The 17,600-nt window shown below is 66.6% G+C and overlaps 1 protein-coding gene and 1 pseudogene across 1 annotated transcript; both read left to right on the top strand.

The window, feature by feature from the left end:
* Positions 1–1,546: 1,546 nt before the first annotated feature.
* LOC115338112 (hypoxia-inducible factor 3-alpha-like) lies at positions 1,547–9,366 on the top strand. The gene is given in 13 exon segments (XM_041121873.1): positions 1,547–1,857; positions 2,246–2,382; positions 2,819–2,943; positions 3,574–3,646; positions 3,995–4,179; positions 5,587–5,693; positions 6,519–6,666; positions 7,190–7,314; positions 7,661–7,722; positions 7,724–7,834; positions 8,333–8,407; positions 8,676–8,938; positions 9,306–9,366. Coding segments are annotated over 13 exon segments (1,668 nt in total). The 5' UTR covers positions 1,547–1,643; the 3' UTR covers positions 9,349–9,366.
* Positions 9,367–11,978: 2,612 nt separating this feature from the next.
* LOC115338107 overlaps positions 11,979–17,600 on the top strand; it is a 7,326-nt pseudogene continuing 1,704 nt past the window's right edge.

Below are 17,600 nucleotides of genomic sequence, written 5' to 3' on the forward strand. Positions count from 1 at the left end.
CATACATTCGCATGCATTTGCATGGCCCCGCTCTGCTGGTGGGTGCCCCCCTTCATGTCATCTCCCGTGTCTCATCCCCCCCCCCCCACTGCGGCCCCTGGGCACGGCGCCAGGGACAGGAACAGCCTGTCCATCCCGGCTGCACGCACGCACCCCCCGGCACACCCGCATGCAGACAGACACACGGACACATGCGGACACATGGATGGACACACAGACACACATGGACACACAGACACACATGAACATGGACACGCACAGACATGCAGAGACACAGACACGCGGATGGACACATGGACATGCACAGACACGTAGGTGAACATACATGGATGCATGTGGACATGCAGACAGACACATGGAGACACATGGACATGGAGATGCAGGGACATGCAGACGGACACACGGACACACACAGACATGCACACGCACACCCACACGCACATGGACAGCTGGACAGCCACAGGCACACACATGGACACATGGACACACACGGACATGCGCAGACACGCAGATGGACACATGGACACGCAGGGACATGCAGGGACACACAGATGGATACACACGGACTCATGGACATGCACGGACATGCAGATGGACACGCAGAGACACACAGATGGACACACAGACACACAGGGACATGCAGATGGACACATGGAGACACACGGACACGAACATGGACACACAGAGACACACAGACACAGACACACATGGACACACAGATGGACACATGGAGACACAACAGACACACGGACATGCACAGATGTGGACACGCATGGACACGCAGGTGGACACATGGACACACATGGACACACATGGACACATGGAGACGTGCACAGGGACACACGGACACACACACAGACACACCCATGGACATGGACACACAGATACAGACACACACAGACACATGGACACATGGACACACCCACAGCCACGTGGACACCCCTGCCCACACCCAGACACCCACCCAGAAACACCCGGACACTCTTACACCCACACAGACACCCAGACACGTGCCCACACACCCACTCAGGGACACACCCCTGCACACACTCGTGCACACCTGGACACACACTTGCACACACCCAGACACACATCAGGGCACGCTCACACACACCCACACCCGCACACACACCAGGGCACACTCATGCACACCTGCGCATGCACACACACTCAGACACACACCAGGACACACACCCGGACGCACACCGGGGCACACTCATGCACACCTGGACACACACCCACAGACACCCACCCACCACCCCCCATACCCACACGCTTTGTCCCCCCATGTCCCAGCAGCACCCTGTACTCACAGTGATGCTGTTAGTGTCACTGGGTGTCCCTGTGCCCCGGGTGACAATGTCCCTGGGGATGGTGTCCCCAGGCTCATGGTGACGGTGCCAGGGCTGCAGGTGCCTGTGAGCACCCATGGGTGCTGGGGGGTGCTGGTGGTGTGAGAAGAGCTGGTGGGATGTGGTGTGTGTGGGGGGTGGGTGCTGGGGGTGCAGTTTGGGTGTCTAGGGTGCAGTGTGGGTGTCGTGGGTGCAGCGGGGCTGCAGTGGGTGCAGTGTGGGTGCAGGGCGGGTGCAGCGTGGGTGCAGTGTGGGTGCCCAGGGCGCAGCGGAGGATGCCCATGAGCACCCATGATGCTGGCGGGTGCCAGCAGGTCGACACCGGAGCTGCGGAAGGAACGCTCGCGGGACGCGGCACGGTGCCGGCGCAGCCGGGAGACAGAGGTCTTCTACCAGCTGGCGCACACCCTGCCCTTCGCCCGTGGCGTCAGCGCCCACCTCGACAAGGCCTCCATCATGCGTCTCACCATCAGCTACCTGCGCGTCCACCGCCTCCTTGCCGCCGGTGAGCCCCTTCTGGGACCCCCAAACACCCAGGGGACCTCCTGGGACTTCTGGGCACCCATGGGACCTCTTCAGATCTCCTGGGACCCCCAGGCACCCATGGGGACCTCCTGGGGCCTCTTGAGATCCCCAAATACCCATGGGACCTCCTGGGATCCCCAAGCACCCATGGGATCCCCTGAGCACCCACAGGACCCTCCAAACCACCCCAGACCCCCTAAGCTCCCCCAATCATCTCAGCCTCCTCAGCACCCTGGGGATCCCCAGAGCACCCATAGGGCCCCTAAGCACCCTAGGGACCCCCTCAGCTCCCCCAGCCCCCCCCCCCGAGCACCCCAGCACCCTGAGCCCCCCTCACCCCCTGGCTCAGTGATGCACCCATTCCGTAGGCGCCTGGGCGGCAGCGGCAGAGGAAGTGGATGGGTGCTACCTGAAGGCGCTGAGCGGCTTCGTGATGGTGCTGAGCGAGGTGGGGGACATGATCTTCCTCTCCGAGAACGTCAACCGGCTCCTGGGGCTCAGCCAGGTTTGGGGGGGGGGGGGGAGCACCCCACTACTCTGCCTGCAAGGGGGTCCCTGGGCCCCCATGGGTGGGGGGGGGTGGGGGGCAGGGGGGTGAAACAGGCAGCTCGTTGGGTAAGGATCCTGGGGAGTGCTGTGCAAGGATGCTTGTGCGAGGGTGTTTGTGTGAGGCTCCGTGCGAGGGGGCTCATGCCAGGGTGCTCGTGCAAGGGTGCTTGTGCAAGGCCTCATGCAAGGGTGCTCACGAGGGGGTGCTTGTGCACAGCCCTGTGTGCAGATGCTCATGGAAGGGTGCTCATGCGAGGGTGTTCGTGCATGGGTGCTCGTACAAGGCCCCATGCGAGGGTGCTCACGCAAGAGTGCTTGTGCAAGGGTGCTCGTGCAAGGGTGCTTGTGTGAGGCGTGCAACACCCCCTCCCCATGTTGTCCCCCCCCCGCAGCTGGAGCTGATCGGCCACAGCGTCTTCGACTTCGTGCACCCCTGTGACCACGAGGAGCTGCAGGACGTGCTCAGCCCCCGGCAGGGTGAGACCCCTGGGACCCCCCAGCTACCCCTGGGACCCCAGCACCCCTGGGACCCCTCCAAGCACCCCTGGGACCCCTCTAGTGCCCCCCCAGCACCCCTGGGACCCCCCAAACACCTCTGCACCCCCCCCAACATCCCTGGGTCTCCCCTGGGACCCCCCCAAACACCCCCTACCCCCCCCCCAGCAGCCCTGAGACCTTCCCACCCCCCCCAAACACCCCTGGGGCCCCCCCAGCAGCCCTGGGTCTCCCCTGGGACCCCCCCAGACACCTCTGCCCCCCCAGCACCCCATGGGACCCCCCTCAAACACCTCTGGCTCCCCCCCCCCCAGTATCCCTGGGTCTCCCCTGGGACCCCCTAAACACTCCTGGGACCCCTCCAGTGCCCCCCCCAGCACCCCTGGGACCCCCCAAACACCCCTGCCCCCCCCCCAGCAGCCCTGGGACCCCTGCAAACACCTCTGGACCCCCCTCCCAGCATCCCTGGGTCTCCCCTGGGGCCCCCCCAAACACCCTTGGGACCCCCCCTCAGCATCCTCCAATGACCCCCAGCACCCCTGGGACCCCTCCAGCACGCCTGGGTCTCTCTTGGGACCCCCCGCAGCTCCCCCTGGACCCACAGCCCCCCCCCCAGCAGTGCCACGGCGGCGGGGGAGCGCTCGGGGTGCAGTTCTCCCTGGGATGAAGAGGCACCCTTGACGGGAGAGGGCGGCTGCCTCAACCTGAAGGCAGCCTCCTGGAAGGTGGGGGGACGTGGGGAGAATAGGGGGATGTGGGGGGGACATGAGGGGACTGGGGGGATGTGGGGGGACATGGGGACATGGGGGGACAGGGAGGTGAGGGGGGATGAGGGGGGACAGGACTTGGGCATGGGGGGGGCATGGGGCAGCAGGGGGGACATGGGGGGGATGGGGGGGTAGAGTTAATATGGGAGGACATGGGGGGGGCAGAGGGGGGACAGGGCAGCGGGGAGGGGAGGGACACAGTGACGGGGGGACCATGGGGGGGGCCAGCATCACAGCAGAAGGGACGGGGAGGTCCGTAGGGGTTCCGGGGGGGGCCCTGGCACCACTACGGTGGCCCCCCCCCAGGTGCTGCACTGTGCGGGGCACATGCGGTCGTACGCAGGGGCCAGGGGGGGTGACCCACCCCTGCGCTGCCTGGTGCTGATCTGCGAGGCCATCCCCCACCCGGGGGCCATCGAGACCCCCCTGGGCTCCAGCACCGTCCTCAGCCGCCACTCCATGGACATGAAGTTCACCTACTGTGATGACAGGTGGGGGGTATCCCCTGTTCCCCCCCCCCCCAACTTCCCGGACCCCCCCATGCCAAACCCCCCCACCCCCCCAAACCCCCAGCACCCTCCAGGTCCCTGCACCCCGGTATCCCAACCCCCATGCAGACTCCCAGACCCCCAGCACCCTGAACGTGCCCCCCCCCAGTCCCCTGGCACCCCAAACCATCCCAACCCCCCCAGACCCTTGTTTCCCCCCCCCAGCACCCCAACTCCCCCCCCAGACCCCCAGCACCCTGAGCACCCCCCCCAAGACCCCCAGGACCCCAAACCCTTCCCCCTCCCCTGGACCCCAGCACCCCAAAACCTGCCCGCCCCCCCAGACTCCTGCACCCCCAGCACCCTGAATGCCCCCCCCAGAGCCCTGGCACCTCAAAACCTCCCACCCCCCCAGACCCCTGCCCCCCCCCAGCACCCCCACCCCATCCCCCAAGACACCCAGACCCCCCAGCACCCTGAACTCCCCCAGACCCCCAAGCACCCCAAACCCTGACCCCTGGACCCCAGCACCCCAAACCCCCCCCCCCCCGGACCTCTGCCCCCCCCCCAACACCCCAACCCCCCCCCAAGACTCCCAGACCCCCAGCACCCTGTCCCCCCACCCCCCAGGACCCCTGACACCCCAAACCCTCCCCTGGACTGCCAGCACCCTGAACATCCCCCCCAGACTTCCAGCACCCCAAACCCTCCCACCCCCCAGACCCCCCCCTACCAGCCCCCTGACCCCCCCCTCCCAGTTTCCAGCACCCCAAAACCCCCCAGACCCCTGGCATCCTCCCCCCCCCAGACCCCCACCCGTCAGCACCCTGAACCCCCCAGACCTCCACCCCCCCCCAGCACCCCCACCCCCCAGGACCCCTCAGCACCCCCAAGGGCCCCCCCAGGACTCCATAGAGCCCCCCCAGGACTCTCTTGGCCCCCCTCGACCCCATAAGTGCCCCCCAGGACCCCTTAGGGGTACCCCAGGGCACCATAGAGGACCTCCTGCACCCCATAGGGCCCCCTCAGGACCTCATAGGGGCTCCCCAGACCCACCCCACACCTCATAGACCCCCCCAACCCTCTCGGGGCCCCCCTTGACCCCATAAGGGCCCCCCTGGACCCATTAGGGGCATCCCAGGGCACCATAGGGGACCCCCAGCACACCTTGAGGCCCCCCCCCCCCCGACTCCACCAGGCCCCCAAGAGCCCCCCCAGGACCTCATAGAGCCCCCCTGGACCCTCTTGGGGCCCCCCTCTACCCCATAAGTGCCCCCCAGGGACCCCTTAGGGGCACCTCAGGACACCAGAGGGGACCCCCAACCTCCCCAAGGGCCTCCTCCCAGGGACAGGGAAGGGGGGGAGCCCCTCGGTGAGCCCCGGGGGGCCCGGCTGAGTCGGGGTGTGCAGGATCGGGGAGGTGGCGGGGTACACCCCTGAGGAGCTGCTCGGCTGCTCCCTCTACGAGTACGTCCACGCTCTCGACTCTGACACCCTCAGCAGGAGCGTGCACACCCGTGAGTGCCCCCCAAAACTCCCCCCGGCACCCCAAGATCCACCTGGGAACCCCAAGATCCCCTTGGGAACCCCAGCATCCCCCCTACACCCCAGTATCACCCTGGGAACCCCAATAACCCCCCCATGAACCCCAACATTGCTCCTGTACCCTGAGCACCCCCATCTCCTCCTGGGGCACCCCTGGGCACCCCGACATCCCCTCTGGGCAACCCTGGGTCACCCCAACATCCCCTGAGCACCCCAACATCCCCCCCCAGCACCCTCAAGCACCCTAATATCCCTCTGGGGCACCCCTGGGCACCCCAACATCCCCTCTGGGTCACCCCAACATCCTCCCTGGCACCCCGAGCACCTCAATGTCCCCCTGGAGCACCTCTGGGCACCCCAGTATTCCCCCTATCTCCCCCTGGGCACACCTGGGTCACCCCTGGGGCACCCCAGTATCCCAGTATCCCCTCTGAGCACCCCTCGGTCACCCCAACATCCTCCTTGGCACTCCTGAGCACCCCAATGTCCCCCTGGAGCACCCCGGGCACCCCAACATCCCCTTTGGGCACCCATGGGCACCCCAGTATTCCCCCGTCTTCCCCTGGGCACACCTGGGCCACCCCAACATCCCCCCTGGCACCCCATAGCACCCCAATGTCCCCTCTGGGCACCCCTGGGCACTCCGACATCCCCCCTGGGTCACCCCAACATCCCCCCCCAGCATCCCATAACACCCCAATATCCCCCTGGGGCACCCCTGGGACACTCTCCCCCCTGGCACCCTGCCCCCCCCCCCCCCCCCCGCGGGTCACCCGTGGGGTGCTGGCACCCATCAGTGCTGAGCAAGGGACAGGCAGTGACAAGCCAGTACCGGTTCCTGGCCAAGCGCGGGGGGTTCCTGTGGGCGCAGACCCAGGCCACCGTCATCGCCAACAGCCGCAGCGCCCAGCCCGAGGGCATCGTCTGCCTCCACTTCGTCCTCAGGTTGGGGGGGGACACGGAATGGGGGGGGACACACAGAACAGGGGGGACACGGGTCCTCTGCGCAGTGTTGGGTGCCCATGGGGTGTTGGTGCTGCGGAAGTGGTGCCTTTTGGGGGGGGGTGGGGGGCAGCACCCCAAAAGTCAGCCGCTGAACCTGGGTATCGGGGGGGTTGGCACTCCATGCTCGGTGCTGGGGGGGGAGCACCCCAAATCACAGACCCTGTACTTGGTGCTGGGGGGAGGGGGTCAGCACCCCATAGCCAGTGCCTGGGGGGGGGTCAGCACCCCAAATCTCATACCCCATACCCAGTGGGGGTGTGCACCCCATAAATGGTGCCCTGGGGGGGTCAGCACCCCAAATCTCATACCCCGTATCCAGTGCTTGGGGGGGTTCAGCACCCCAAACCTGGTACCCTGCAGCCATTACCCCCAGCCCATTTTGGGGGGGGGGGTTGCTGCCCCATGGGGGGGGGTCTGTCCCCCCTCCCCATCCCATGGGGGGGCTGACGGCCCCCCCCCCCAGCCGCGTGGAGCAGCGGGGGGTGGTGCTGTCGCTGGAGCAGACCCAACGCCAGGGTGAGGGGCGCCGCCTGCCCCCCCCCGCCCCTGGCCTCGACACCCCCGACACCGTCCTCAACCTCAGCCTTGGTGGGCATCAGTTGCAGCAACGGGGAGCACTGGGAGGGGGCGATGTGGTGCTGGGGGGGGGACACTGGGAGGTGTATGGGGGGGTACTGGGAGCACTGGGAGAGGATCATGGGGGCACTGGGGCTTGGTGCATGGGGGTCCTGGGGGGGGCCTGGGATCTTGGGGGGCTGTGGGGGGCATCCCTGGGGTGCTGGGGGGTCCCTGGGGATCCTGGGGGGGTTCTGGGGGTCCCCAGCCCCGTGTGACAGTGTGGGCAGGGGTGGGGGGCCCGCGGGTGCTGGGGGGGGTCTCTGGGGGTCTTGTGGGGGTTCTGGGGGTCCCCCACCCCATGTGACAGTGTGGGCAGGGGTGGGGGGCCCACGGGTGCTGGCTTTCGTGCGCCCAGCCCACGTCCCCGAGGCAGCACTACAGCGGGGACCCCCGGCGCTTCTGCTCCCCTGAACTCGCCCGCCTCCTCGCCCCCATCTTCGACCCCCCCCCAGTGCCCCCCGCCCGCCACTGCCCCTGCAGCCCCTCTCTGGTGAGTCCGGCCTTGGGGCTTTGGGGAGGGGGGGGTGGGTCCCAGCCAGGCTATGGGGGTCTAGGGGGGGGGCCCTGGGGAAAAAATGGGGGGGCCCTGGGGGAACATGGGGGGTCATTCCCAAGCTTGGGGGGGGCATGGAGGGGGTTTACCTTGGGGGGGCTCATTGTCTCAGCCAGGCTATGGGGGGGTGTCTCTGGGAGGTCTTTGGAGGTCCCAGCCAGGCTTTGGGGGTCAAGGAGGGTCCCTAGGGAAAATGGGGGGTCCTGGGGGTCCTTCCCAAGCTATGGGGGGGGGGGGCTGGGGGGGTCGTTGGGGACTGGGGGTGTCCCTGAGTGGTCCTGGCCAGGCTGGGGGGGATCCTGATAGAATATGGGGGGGGCAGTTTGGGCTTGGGAGGGGGGAACTTGGGGGGGTCCTGGCCAGGATAGGGGGGGCAGGTATGTGGTCCTGGGGGGGTTCTGGGGGTCCATGGCTGTACCCCCCTGCCCCCCCCAGCCCCCTGGGGATAAGCTGCTGTTTGAGGTGCAGAAGCTTTTCATGGGGAGCCCGGGGCCTGGCACAGCCCTGCAGGTACGGGGGGCTGGGTGGGACCCCACGTCCCACGGGTGGGACCTCCCCCTGTCCCCCCCCGGACCTGGCCATGCTGGAGGGGGTGTGACCCTGTCCCCCCCCATCCCCCTGTCACCCCCCCTTGGACTTGGCCATGTGGGGGTGTGTGTGTGTGACCCTGTCCCCTCTAGACCTGGCCATGCTGGAGGGGTGTGTGACCCTGTCCCCCCCCACCGGACGTGGCCATGTCGGGGGGTGTGTGTGACCCTGTCCCCCCCTGTCCCCCCAGGCGTCCCCCCTGGACCTGGCCATGCTGGCCCCCTACATCCCCATGGACGGCGACTTCCAGCTGGGCGGGGCCGAGGCGCCGCGGGGGCGGGGCCCGCGCCCACACGGCCCCGCCTCCGCGGCCGCGGCCCCGCCTCCGCGGCCCCGCGCCCGCAGCTTTCCCGGGCGCGGCTCCACCCCCTCCCGCCCCGGCCCCGCCCTCCTGCGCTGGGGCAGCGACCCCGCCCTCGGCCCCGCCCTGAAGCCTCGCCCTGCCAGGAAGAGGTGGGCGGGGCCGCCGCGCGGGGGCGGGGCTAAGGGGCGGGGGACGGATTGAGGAGGGGCTTGTGGGGGGCTTCAGGGAGGGGCTTGCTGGGGGAGGGGCTTGCTGGCGGAGGGGCTTGCTGGCGGAGGGGCTTGCTGGCGGAGGGGCTTGCTGCTTGCTGGGGAGGGGCTTATAGGGAGGGGCTTGTAGGGGAGGGGCTTGTTGGGGAGGTGTGCTCTTAGGGGAAGGGCTAAGTAGGCCCGGGGGCGGGGCTTATTGCTGGGTAAGGCTGATGGCGAGGGGGCTTGTGAGGACTGGGGGGCGTGGTAGGGGGAGCAGTGTTTGGGGGGACAGAGGTCATGGGCGCGGTGTGACGGTGCCGCGCAGGGCGCGGGAGCCGAGCGGGGAGGACGGCGGGGGGCTCCCCTGAAGCGACCGAGCTCGACCCCACCTGCTGCCCCCCCTCGGCCTGGTACGGGGGGACACGGGGTGGGGGGGACCACATGGTTGGAGGGGGGACACGCCCATGGGGGAGGGAGGGGGCGTGGGGACACGGGGAGGGGGGACGACACGGACTTGGGGATGGGGACAGGAGGAGCCACGGGTGGGGAGGGGGGGGGGACACACGGGGACGGGGGGCAGTGGGGGTGAGGGGGGGCGGGGAGTGGGGGAGGGGACAGCTGGGGGGTGGGGGGTGGCAGGGTGCCTTGTCCCCTTGTCCCCCCCCTTGTCCCCCCCTGTGTCCCCATGTCTCCTCGTGTCGCCCCCCCCCATGTCCCCCGCAGGGGCTGCTGCTGAGTGGGGAGGACCTCCCTGGGACTGAGCCCCCGCCCGGGGCAGAAGCAGCCCCTCGGTGAGGGGGGGGGCCCTAATGGGGGGGGACCCCGATAATGGGGGGGACCCCTGATAATGAGGGGGTGGTAATTGGGGGGGTCCCCAAAACTTTGGGGGGACACGCACCCCGATAATGGGGGTTTAGTCTAATAATGGGGGACCCAAAATCCGGGGGGGATGTCCCCCAAATCTGGGAGGGGGTATAGAATGTGGGGAGACCCCCAAAACTGGGGGGGGGGGGGCAAAAATAGGAGGACCCCGATAACAGGGGTGAAATGGGGGGGGCACAACCAGAAAGGGGGAGCCCAAATTTGAAGGGAGAACTGGGAAGGTCCTCAAAAAGGGGGGGGCACAACCAAGGGTGCTGCAGGAGGGGGGAGTGTAAGTGGGGGGAGGAAACCCCAATAATGGGTGTGTGTTCCGCCCTCCCAGAGCTGCTGGCTGCTGGCCTGGCCCTGCCAGGGGCCTCCCTGCACCCCCCCGGGGGGCCCCCCCAGGAGGAGACTGAGGGGCGCCCAGGGGGGCGCCTCCAGGTCACACATCTGGAGAGAAACTGAGGGGGGGGGGCTGCATGTGGAAGGGCCCCCCCCCCCCCCCCAAACCATCAGCGGGTCCAAACCACTGACTCCCCCCCGCCTTGATGGGGACCCCAAAACAGCCCCTCTCCCAAAAAAAACCAAGGAAGAGGGGGGGGGCCCAAAACACCACCCCCCCTGATACCCAATGGGGGACACCAAAAAAGCCAGCCCCCCCAACCAGGGGGGCCCCAACCCCATGTGTCTGGTGGGGGGGGATGACACCAAAAGCCATGACCCCTCCCACAGACCCTGGGGTGCCCCCAGTCCTCCCCACTCCCCCCATTTATCCCCCCTTAACCCCCCAAGCCCCCCACCCCTGGGGGCTCTGAGTGACCCCCTGGCATGGGGGGAACCCCCAATCTGTTCCCTCAACCCATGGGGACCCCCCCCACCCTGCCCCTTGGGGCCCCACCTGGGCACCCCCTCCCCAGCTCTGGGGACCTCTCAAGAGGCCCGCCCCCAAAATCCTCCCCCATAGGGGACCCACCCAGCCCCCACTTTTGGGGTCCCCCCAATCCTCCCATGGGGCCTCCCACAGTCCCCCCTTCTACCTTGGCCTGGCCCCCCCGGGGGGGCTCGGGGGGGGGCCCATCCCCCCACTCGGTGCTGGGCTGAAAATGCCCCTTCAGGGGGGCCTCACGGACCCCCTCCCCAAATCCAGGACCACCGGGGCAGTGCCCCCCCCCAGAGGACCCCCCTTTTATACTGGTCCGTCCTGCGCAGCCCCAGGGCTCCGGAGAGGGACGCTCTCATGTGAGGTCTTCATGCAAAAGCCTTAGGGGTGAGCTGCCCTCGTGTGAGAGGTCCACGTGAGCAAAACTCATGCGAGAGCCGCCCTTGTGCAAGAGCCCTCCCCCCAACCACCCTCGCTCTGCTCTCGTGCCTGAGCCTGGGCAGTGGGGGGGGAGCTTGCATGAGGGGCCCAGCCCTTGCACGATGGCCCTCGCACGAGGGGGGGGTCAGACGCCGCTGCCCAGAGCTGCTGGGACCCACATGCACACACCCAGCCCCCCCCCCCCCATGCGAGGCCGAGTGTGCCCCTCCCCGCTGCCCCCCAAAATGTCGCTTTGGGGGGGCCCTATACTGCTCCCCCTGCCGCTGTTCCCCCCCCGTGCGCTTGCACACACTTGTGCAAAGGGGGCATGCGGGGGGGGGGGGGCTTACGCATTGACACACGCATACGCCCCCCCCCATGGGGGTGTCACACGGGGACATGCCCAGTGTCACCCACCCCCACACAGCCCCTCCCCCCCACCGTGCTGACCCCCTCCCTCCCTCCCCCATAAACCTGCTCTGAACCCAGTGAGGGCTCCGCCTCTGCCTGGGGGGGACACGGTGGGGGACACAGGGGGGTGATGGGGACATGGGGGGATGATGGGGACATGGGGGGGGACATGGAGGGTTTGGTGGGGACATGGGGGGGACATGGAGGGCAATGGAGACATTGGAGGGACATGACAGGGTGATGGGGACATGAGGGGGACAAGGCAGGGTGATGGCGACATGGAGGGATGTGGGGACAAGAGAGGGACACAGCAGGGCGATGGGGACAGAGGGGGGCTGTAGGGACCCCCGGGGCTGCGGGGACTTGGAGGACACGGGGAGGCCGCGGGCTGCACTGTGACCGCTCTGGTACCCCTTCACCCCTCTCTATGGTCCCGCCCGGCTCCGCCCTCCCCCCCCCGCGCGGCGCGCGCCCGTTTACGACACTGCCCCCTCTCGTCCCGCCGTCTTTGCGACGGCGGTACTTGGCGGCGCGGCGGGCCGCGCTCCCAGCGGTTGCCAGGGCGCTTTACGGCCCAGCGATGGCGGAGGGAGAGCGGGCGGAGAGCAGCGGTGGCCCCGGCCCCGGCCCCGGCCCCGGGCGGCCCCCGAGCCCGGCCGAGCTGGAGCGGGCCGAGGCCCTCAAGACCCGCGCGAACGAGTTCTTCAAAGGTACCGGCGGCGGCGGCGGGGGGGGGCCTGCCAGATAGGGAGCCATGGGGGGCAACCAGGGGCGGGGGCTGCTAGATAGGGAGCCGTGGGGGGCAATTAGAGGTAGGGGCTGCCAGATAGGGAGCCGGGAGGAAGGGGGGCAATGAGGGGTGGGGGCTGCCAAATAGGGAACCATGAGGGGCTGCCAGATAGGGAGCCATGGGGGTCAATTAGAGGCAGAGGCTGCTAAATAGGGAGCTGGGGGGGGGGGCAATGAAGGGCAGGGGCTGCCAGATGGGGAGCTGTGAGGGGGGGCCATAAGGGGCGGGGGGGCTGCCAGGTAGGGATCTATAGGGGGCTGCCAGACCGGCAGCCGTGTCGGAGGCAGTCAGAGGAGCAGGCTGCTGTATAGCAAGCCGTTGGGGGGGCAATTAAAGAAGAGAACCGCTGCGAGATTGGGAGCTGTGTAGGAAGCAAGGGTCGGCCCCAGGGGGGGTCAGGGCTTGCCCACAGGGATGGGGGTGCCACCCGTGGGTGGGGGTCCCATCTAGCTGATGCCCCACCGGTGGCCCAGGGAAGGACTATGAGAACGCGGTGAAGTACTACAGCAGCGCCATCGAGCTGAACCCCACCAACGCCATCTACTATGGGAACCGGAGCTTGGCCTACCTGCGCACCGAGTGCTATGGCTACGCCCTGGCCGATGCCACGCGCGCCGTCGAGCTTGACAAGAAGTACATCAAAGGCTACTACCGCCGTGCCGCCAGCAACATGGCCCTGGGCAAGTTCAAGGCCGCCCTCCGCGACTATGAGACGGTGAGGCCAGGCACCTCAGGGTGCCCCTCAGCAATCCTCTGGTGTCAGTGTGTCCCCCTGGAGTTTGGGGCAGGCTTGGGGACCCCCTTGGTGTCAGTGCCCCCCCCCCCCCGAGATCGAGGGAGGCTTGGGGACCCCCTCATCGCCTCCCTGGTGTCAGCGTGTCCCCCTGGAGTTTGGGGCAGGCTTGGGGACCCCCTTGGTGTCAGCGTGTCCCTACCCTGAGGTTGGAGGAGGCTTGGGGACCCCCCTTGTCACCTCCCTGGTGTCAGCATGTCCCCCCCCGAGATTGGGGGAGGCTTGGGGACCCCCTCATCGCCTCCCTGGTTTGTCACGCGTGCCCCCGTGAGTCGGGAAGCTAGCTTGGGATGGGAGACCCCTGGTGTCAGCGTGTCCCCCCCTGATATCGGGGGAGGCTTGGGGACCCGCTTGGTGTCAGCATGTACCGTGAGCTCAGGGGAGACTTGGGGACCCCCTTGTCACCTCCCTGGTGTCAGCATGTCACCCCAGAGATTGGGACAGGTTTGGGGACCCCCTTGTCCCCTCCCCAATGTCAGCATGTCCCTTAGAGTTGGATGGGTGGACCCTTTGGGGATGTCCTCTGTGTCCATCCCCCAATGTCCCCTATTGCTGGGGGAGGACCTTTGGGACCTCTTGTCCCCTCCCTGGTGTCAGCACATGCTATTAGAGCTTGGAGAGCTATGGGGACCATCTGTCCACCCCCCACTGCAAGGTCACCTAGAGCTGTGGGGACACTGAGAGGGATCCCCATGTCTCCATACTGGACCATGCCCCAGTGTGAAGAGGATCCTCAGGGTCCCCCCATGACCCCCTCAGCATCAGTACATGCTCTGGAACTGAGGGACCCTTGGGGAAAAACACTGTTGTCCCACTAAACTCGTTTGTCAGCCCTGGGTGAGAGCTGGAGGGGGACCTTTGGGGCCCACTGTCCCCCACCATGTTTAGCATGTGCCCCAGAGCGTGGGATTGGTTGGGGACCCCCTTGTCCCCCCCTTCCCCTTGTCAGCGCATGCCCGAGCTGTGGGGACATTTGGGGACCCCCTTAGTCCCTCCGAGCATAAGCCCCAGACCTCAATCCAAGGGTCTCTATGTAACTTTGTCCCCTCTCAGGGACACCCCAGGGCAGTGGGGTGCTGGAGCCTGGGCGTCCCCGTCCTCTGACATGTCGTCGTCGTCCCCCCCCCCCAGGTGGTGAAGGTGAGGCCCAATGACAAGGACGCCAAGCTGAAGTACCAGGAGGGTCACAAGAGTCGTCAAAGCAGAGAGAAGGCCTTCGAAGCGGGCGATGCCAGCGATGGAGCACAGCGCTCTGTTGTCGACTCCCTTGACATTGAGAGCATGAGTGAGCCCCCCTGACCCCCCTTGCTCTTTGTCCCCCCCCCTCAAAATCAAGGCACCCCTTTCTCCACAGGCAGGGCGGAAGGAGGAGGGGGCCGTGAGGGTCCCCAGTAAACGTTTGGAGTCCCCTCTGGGGTCCGTGGGGGGGTTTGGAGGGGTTGCTGTGAGGGTATTCGGGGAGACCTTTGAGGGTTATTCCGCAAGGCCTTGGACTTCCCCTTGGGAGGATTCTGGGGGTCTCATGAGGGTCTTGGAGGTCTCCATAAAGATTTTTGGGGTGGGGGTGAGGGCTGTGAGAGTCTTAGGGGACATGAAGTTCCCCAGCAAAGCCTCAGGTCCCACCAAATGGAGGGTCTGGGGCGGGTATTGTGATGGTCCCTAAGCGGATTGGGTCCCTGTAGGGTCCTTGGGACCACTTGAGGCCCCTGGGGAGGTCAGGGTCCCTGTGAGGGTATGGGGGGGTCCGATGGGGGGTCCCTTGTGAGGATCCCTGACAAAAAAAGTCAGGGTCACCTGGGAGGGTCTGGGACTTGGGGGCCAGCAGAGGCTCGGGTCCCAATAATTGACACCTTGAGGAGGATGTGGGGGTCTCCAGGAGGGTCTTAGGGGACCATGGGGGTCCCCATGAGAGTCCCAAGCAGAGACTTAGGTTACCCCAGAAGGTCCCTGGAAGGGTCTCAGGATCCCACGAGGGTCTTGGGGCACCCATGAAGATCCCCAGCAGAGGCTTGGGATCACCATGAGGGTCCCTGTGAGGATCCTGCCATCCCTGTGATAGTCTTGGGTTCCCCATGAGGGTCTTGGCATCCCAGTCAGGGTCCCCATGAGGGTCTTGGTGTCCCTGTGAGGGTGTCAGGGTCCCCGTGAGGGTCTTGGGGTCCCCATGAAGGTGCCCAGCAGAGCTTTGGGGACCCCCCATGAGTGCCCCAGCCAAGCTCAGCATCCCAGAAGGCTTTGGGGTTGTTCATCAGGGGCTGTGAGCTTGCAGGGAAGGGACAGCAGGGGTGTGATGCCCTTTGGGGGACTTGTCCCATTTCCTCTCATGTCAAGGCCCCATTTGGGGGGGGTTCGTTTTGACAGCCATCGAGGACGGAGTACAGCGGCCCCAAGCTGGATGGCGGCAAGGTGACGTTGGCTTTAATGAAGGAGCTGATTGCAGTTGCGTTACAAGGAGCAGAAGAAAGAACACTCCACAGAAAAATGTGGCCTACCAGGTACCCAGTTCCCACAAACTCCCACCAGTCCCATGCGGGCTCTGCCCTGTCCCCTGACATGTCCTTCTTGTCAACCTCTGCTGACCCTTTGTCCTGGCAGATCCTGGTCAGGTGAAGGAGGGCTGGCCAAGCTCCCACGTTAGTAGAAACGACGTTGAGGAGGGGGGTGCCCTCGACGGGTGCCGGGCTTGCTGGGGTGTGTGAAGTCCCAAGCGGTGACGTGCCCCTGGCTCATCCCAAACACAGACGGAGAAGTGACGGTGTGCGGGGACACCAATGGGCAGAAGTTACTAAAGACCTTGCGAAACATCTTCAGCCAAACGGACTGCCATCCGAGTCGAACCCTTATGTATCCCCCAGGAGGGAGCGGAGTTGAGCCGCCCCTGCCCCAGGGTCTCACCGGGATCGATCCCACCCCCGTGGTGGGGACAGGTGTGGGGACGGGTAGCACGAGGGGACAGGGACCTGGGGAGCTGTTTTCCTGAACCGGCTGCAGATATTCAACGGGGACTTCGTGGACCGTGGGTCCTTCTCGGTCGAGGTCATCCTCAACGCTATTCGGCGCTTCAAGCTCCTCTACCCTGAACACTTCCACCTGCTCCGGGTAATGCGGCCACGTGGGGTGACGAGTCCCATCCCCCCCCATCTGGGTTGTTGGGGCCTGTCCCTCCCCCAGTTTGTTGGGGCCTCGTTCTTGCGCCAGGTCCCCTGTCCCAGGGTGGGGACCAGCTTTCAATGGGGCACACCACATCATCTTCCTGGGTGTGGGGGCCGGGTCCCCTCTCCCGAGTGGTAGGGCCAATTGTCCTGTGTCCCCTGTCCCCTCCTGGGTTGCAGGCCCTGTCCTGGGTCCTGGCACCGTGCCCCAGTTGTGGGGCCACAGTTCTATCTCTGGTCCCGGGGTTGAGCGTGAGGGCCTTTCACGTGTCCTTGGACTTTGTGTCTTGTCCCCATCCGGGGCATGGGCCTTGTTCCCTGCCCACTCGGGGTGAACCGTGGGGCCTTGTCCCCTGCCTGGTCCCAGGCCTGCCAATGCCACCGCATCCCCGTAGGGAACACGAGACGGACAACATGAACCAGATCTACGGTTTTCGAGGGGGAGGTGAAGGCCAAGTACACAAGCGCAGTGTTTGCTCTCTTCAGCGAGGGTCTTTGAGTGGACTGCCGCTGGACCAGTGCATCAACGCAAGTGCTGGTGAGGGGGAACCGTTTGTCATCCCCCCTGTCCCCGGCCCAGCCCCTGGGGATGTCACCGTGCGGGGGGGAGGGTTTGCCTGTGAAGCTCCTGTTGATTGGGGGGTCCTGCCATTCCTGTCCCCATGAGTTGGGTGATGATCCCTGTCCCTGCGGGGTTTTGGGTTGGGGGGTCCCAGGAGTCCGGGTGGTCCCTGTCCTCGTGGGCTTGGGGGGGGCCCCCCACCATCCTGTTCTTTGGGGGCTTGGGGTGTGCTCCCTGTCACAAATGGGGGTCCATGCCGTACCCCGGGGCCTGGGGGTCCCTTACCTCCCACCCTGGGTTGGTCCCCCACCAGGAGTAGATGGGGGACGGTGGTCCACTGCCGTCCCCATTGTCCCACGTAACCAATGGGCTTCTGTTTCCCAGATAATGCATGGGGGTCTCTTCAGCGAGGATGGAGTCACCCTGATGACATCCGGAAGATCGAGAGGAACCGGCCAGCCCCCCGGCTCAGGGGGAGATGGACCCTGGAGATGCCCCTTACCCCTGCTGTGGAATCCCCAGCCATCTCGAGGGGACCTGATGTCCCCCCTGGCGGCAGATGAGGGGACCCTGACCCACCTCTCTGGCTTCCTCCAACAGGTCCCATGTGTGACCTGCTCTGGTCCTCCTCAGACCCGCAGCCCAGGTGAGTTGCCCCAGGCGTGGGTCCCCAGCACATCACCCTCTGCCCTGCCGCCTTGGGGATGGCCAACTGGCATTGTCCCCCAGGGGTCCCGGTGGACAACTG

Source organism: Aquila chrysaetos, unplaced genomic scaffold (genome assembly GCF_900496995.4).
Source record: "Aquila chrysaetos chrysaetos unplaced genomic scaffold, bAquChr1.4, whole genome shotgun sequence".
NCBI classification, from domain to species: Eukaryota; Metazoa; Chordata; class Aves; order Accipitriformes; family Accipitridae; genus Aquila; species Aquila chrysaetos.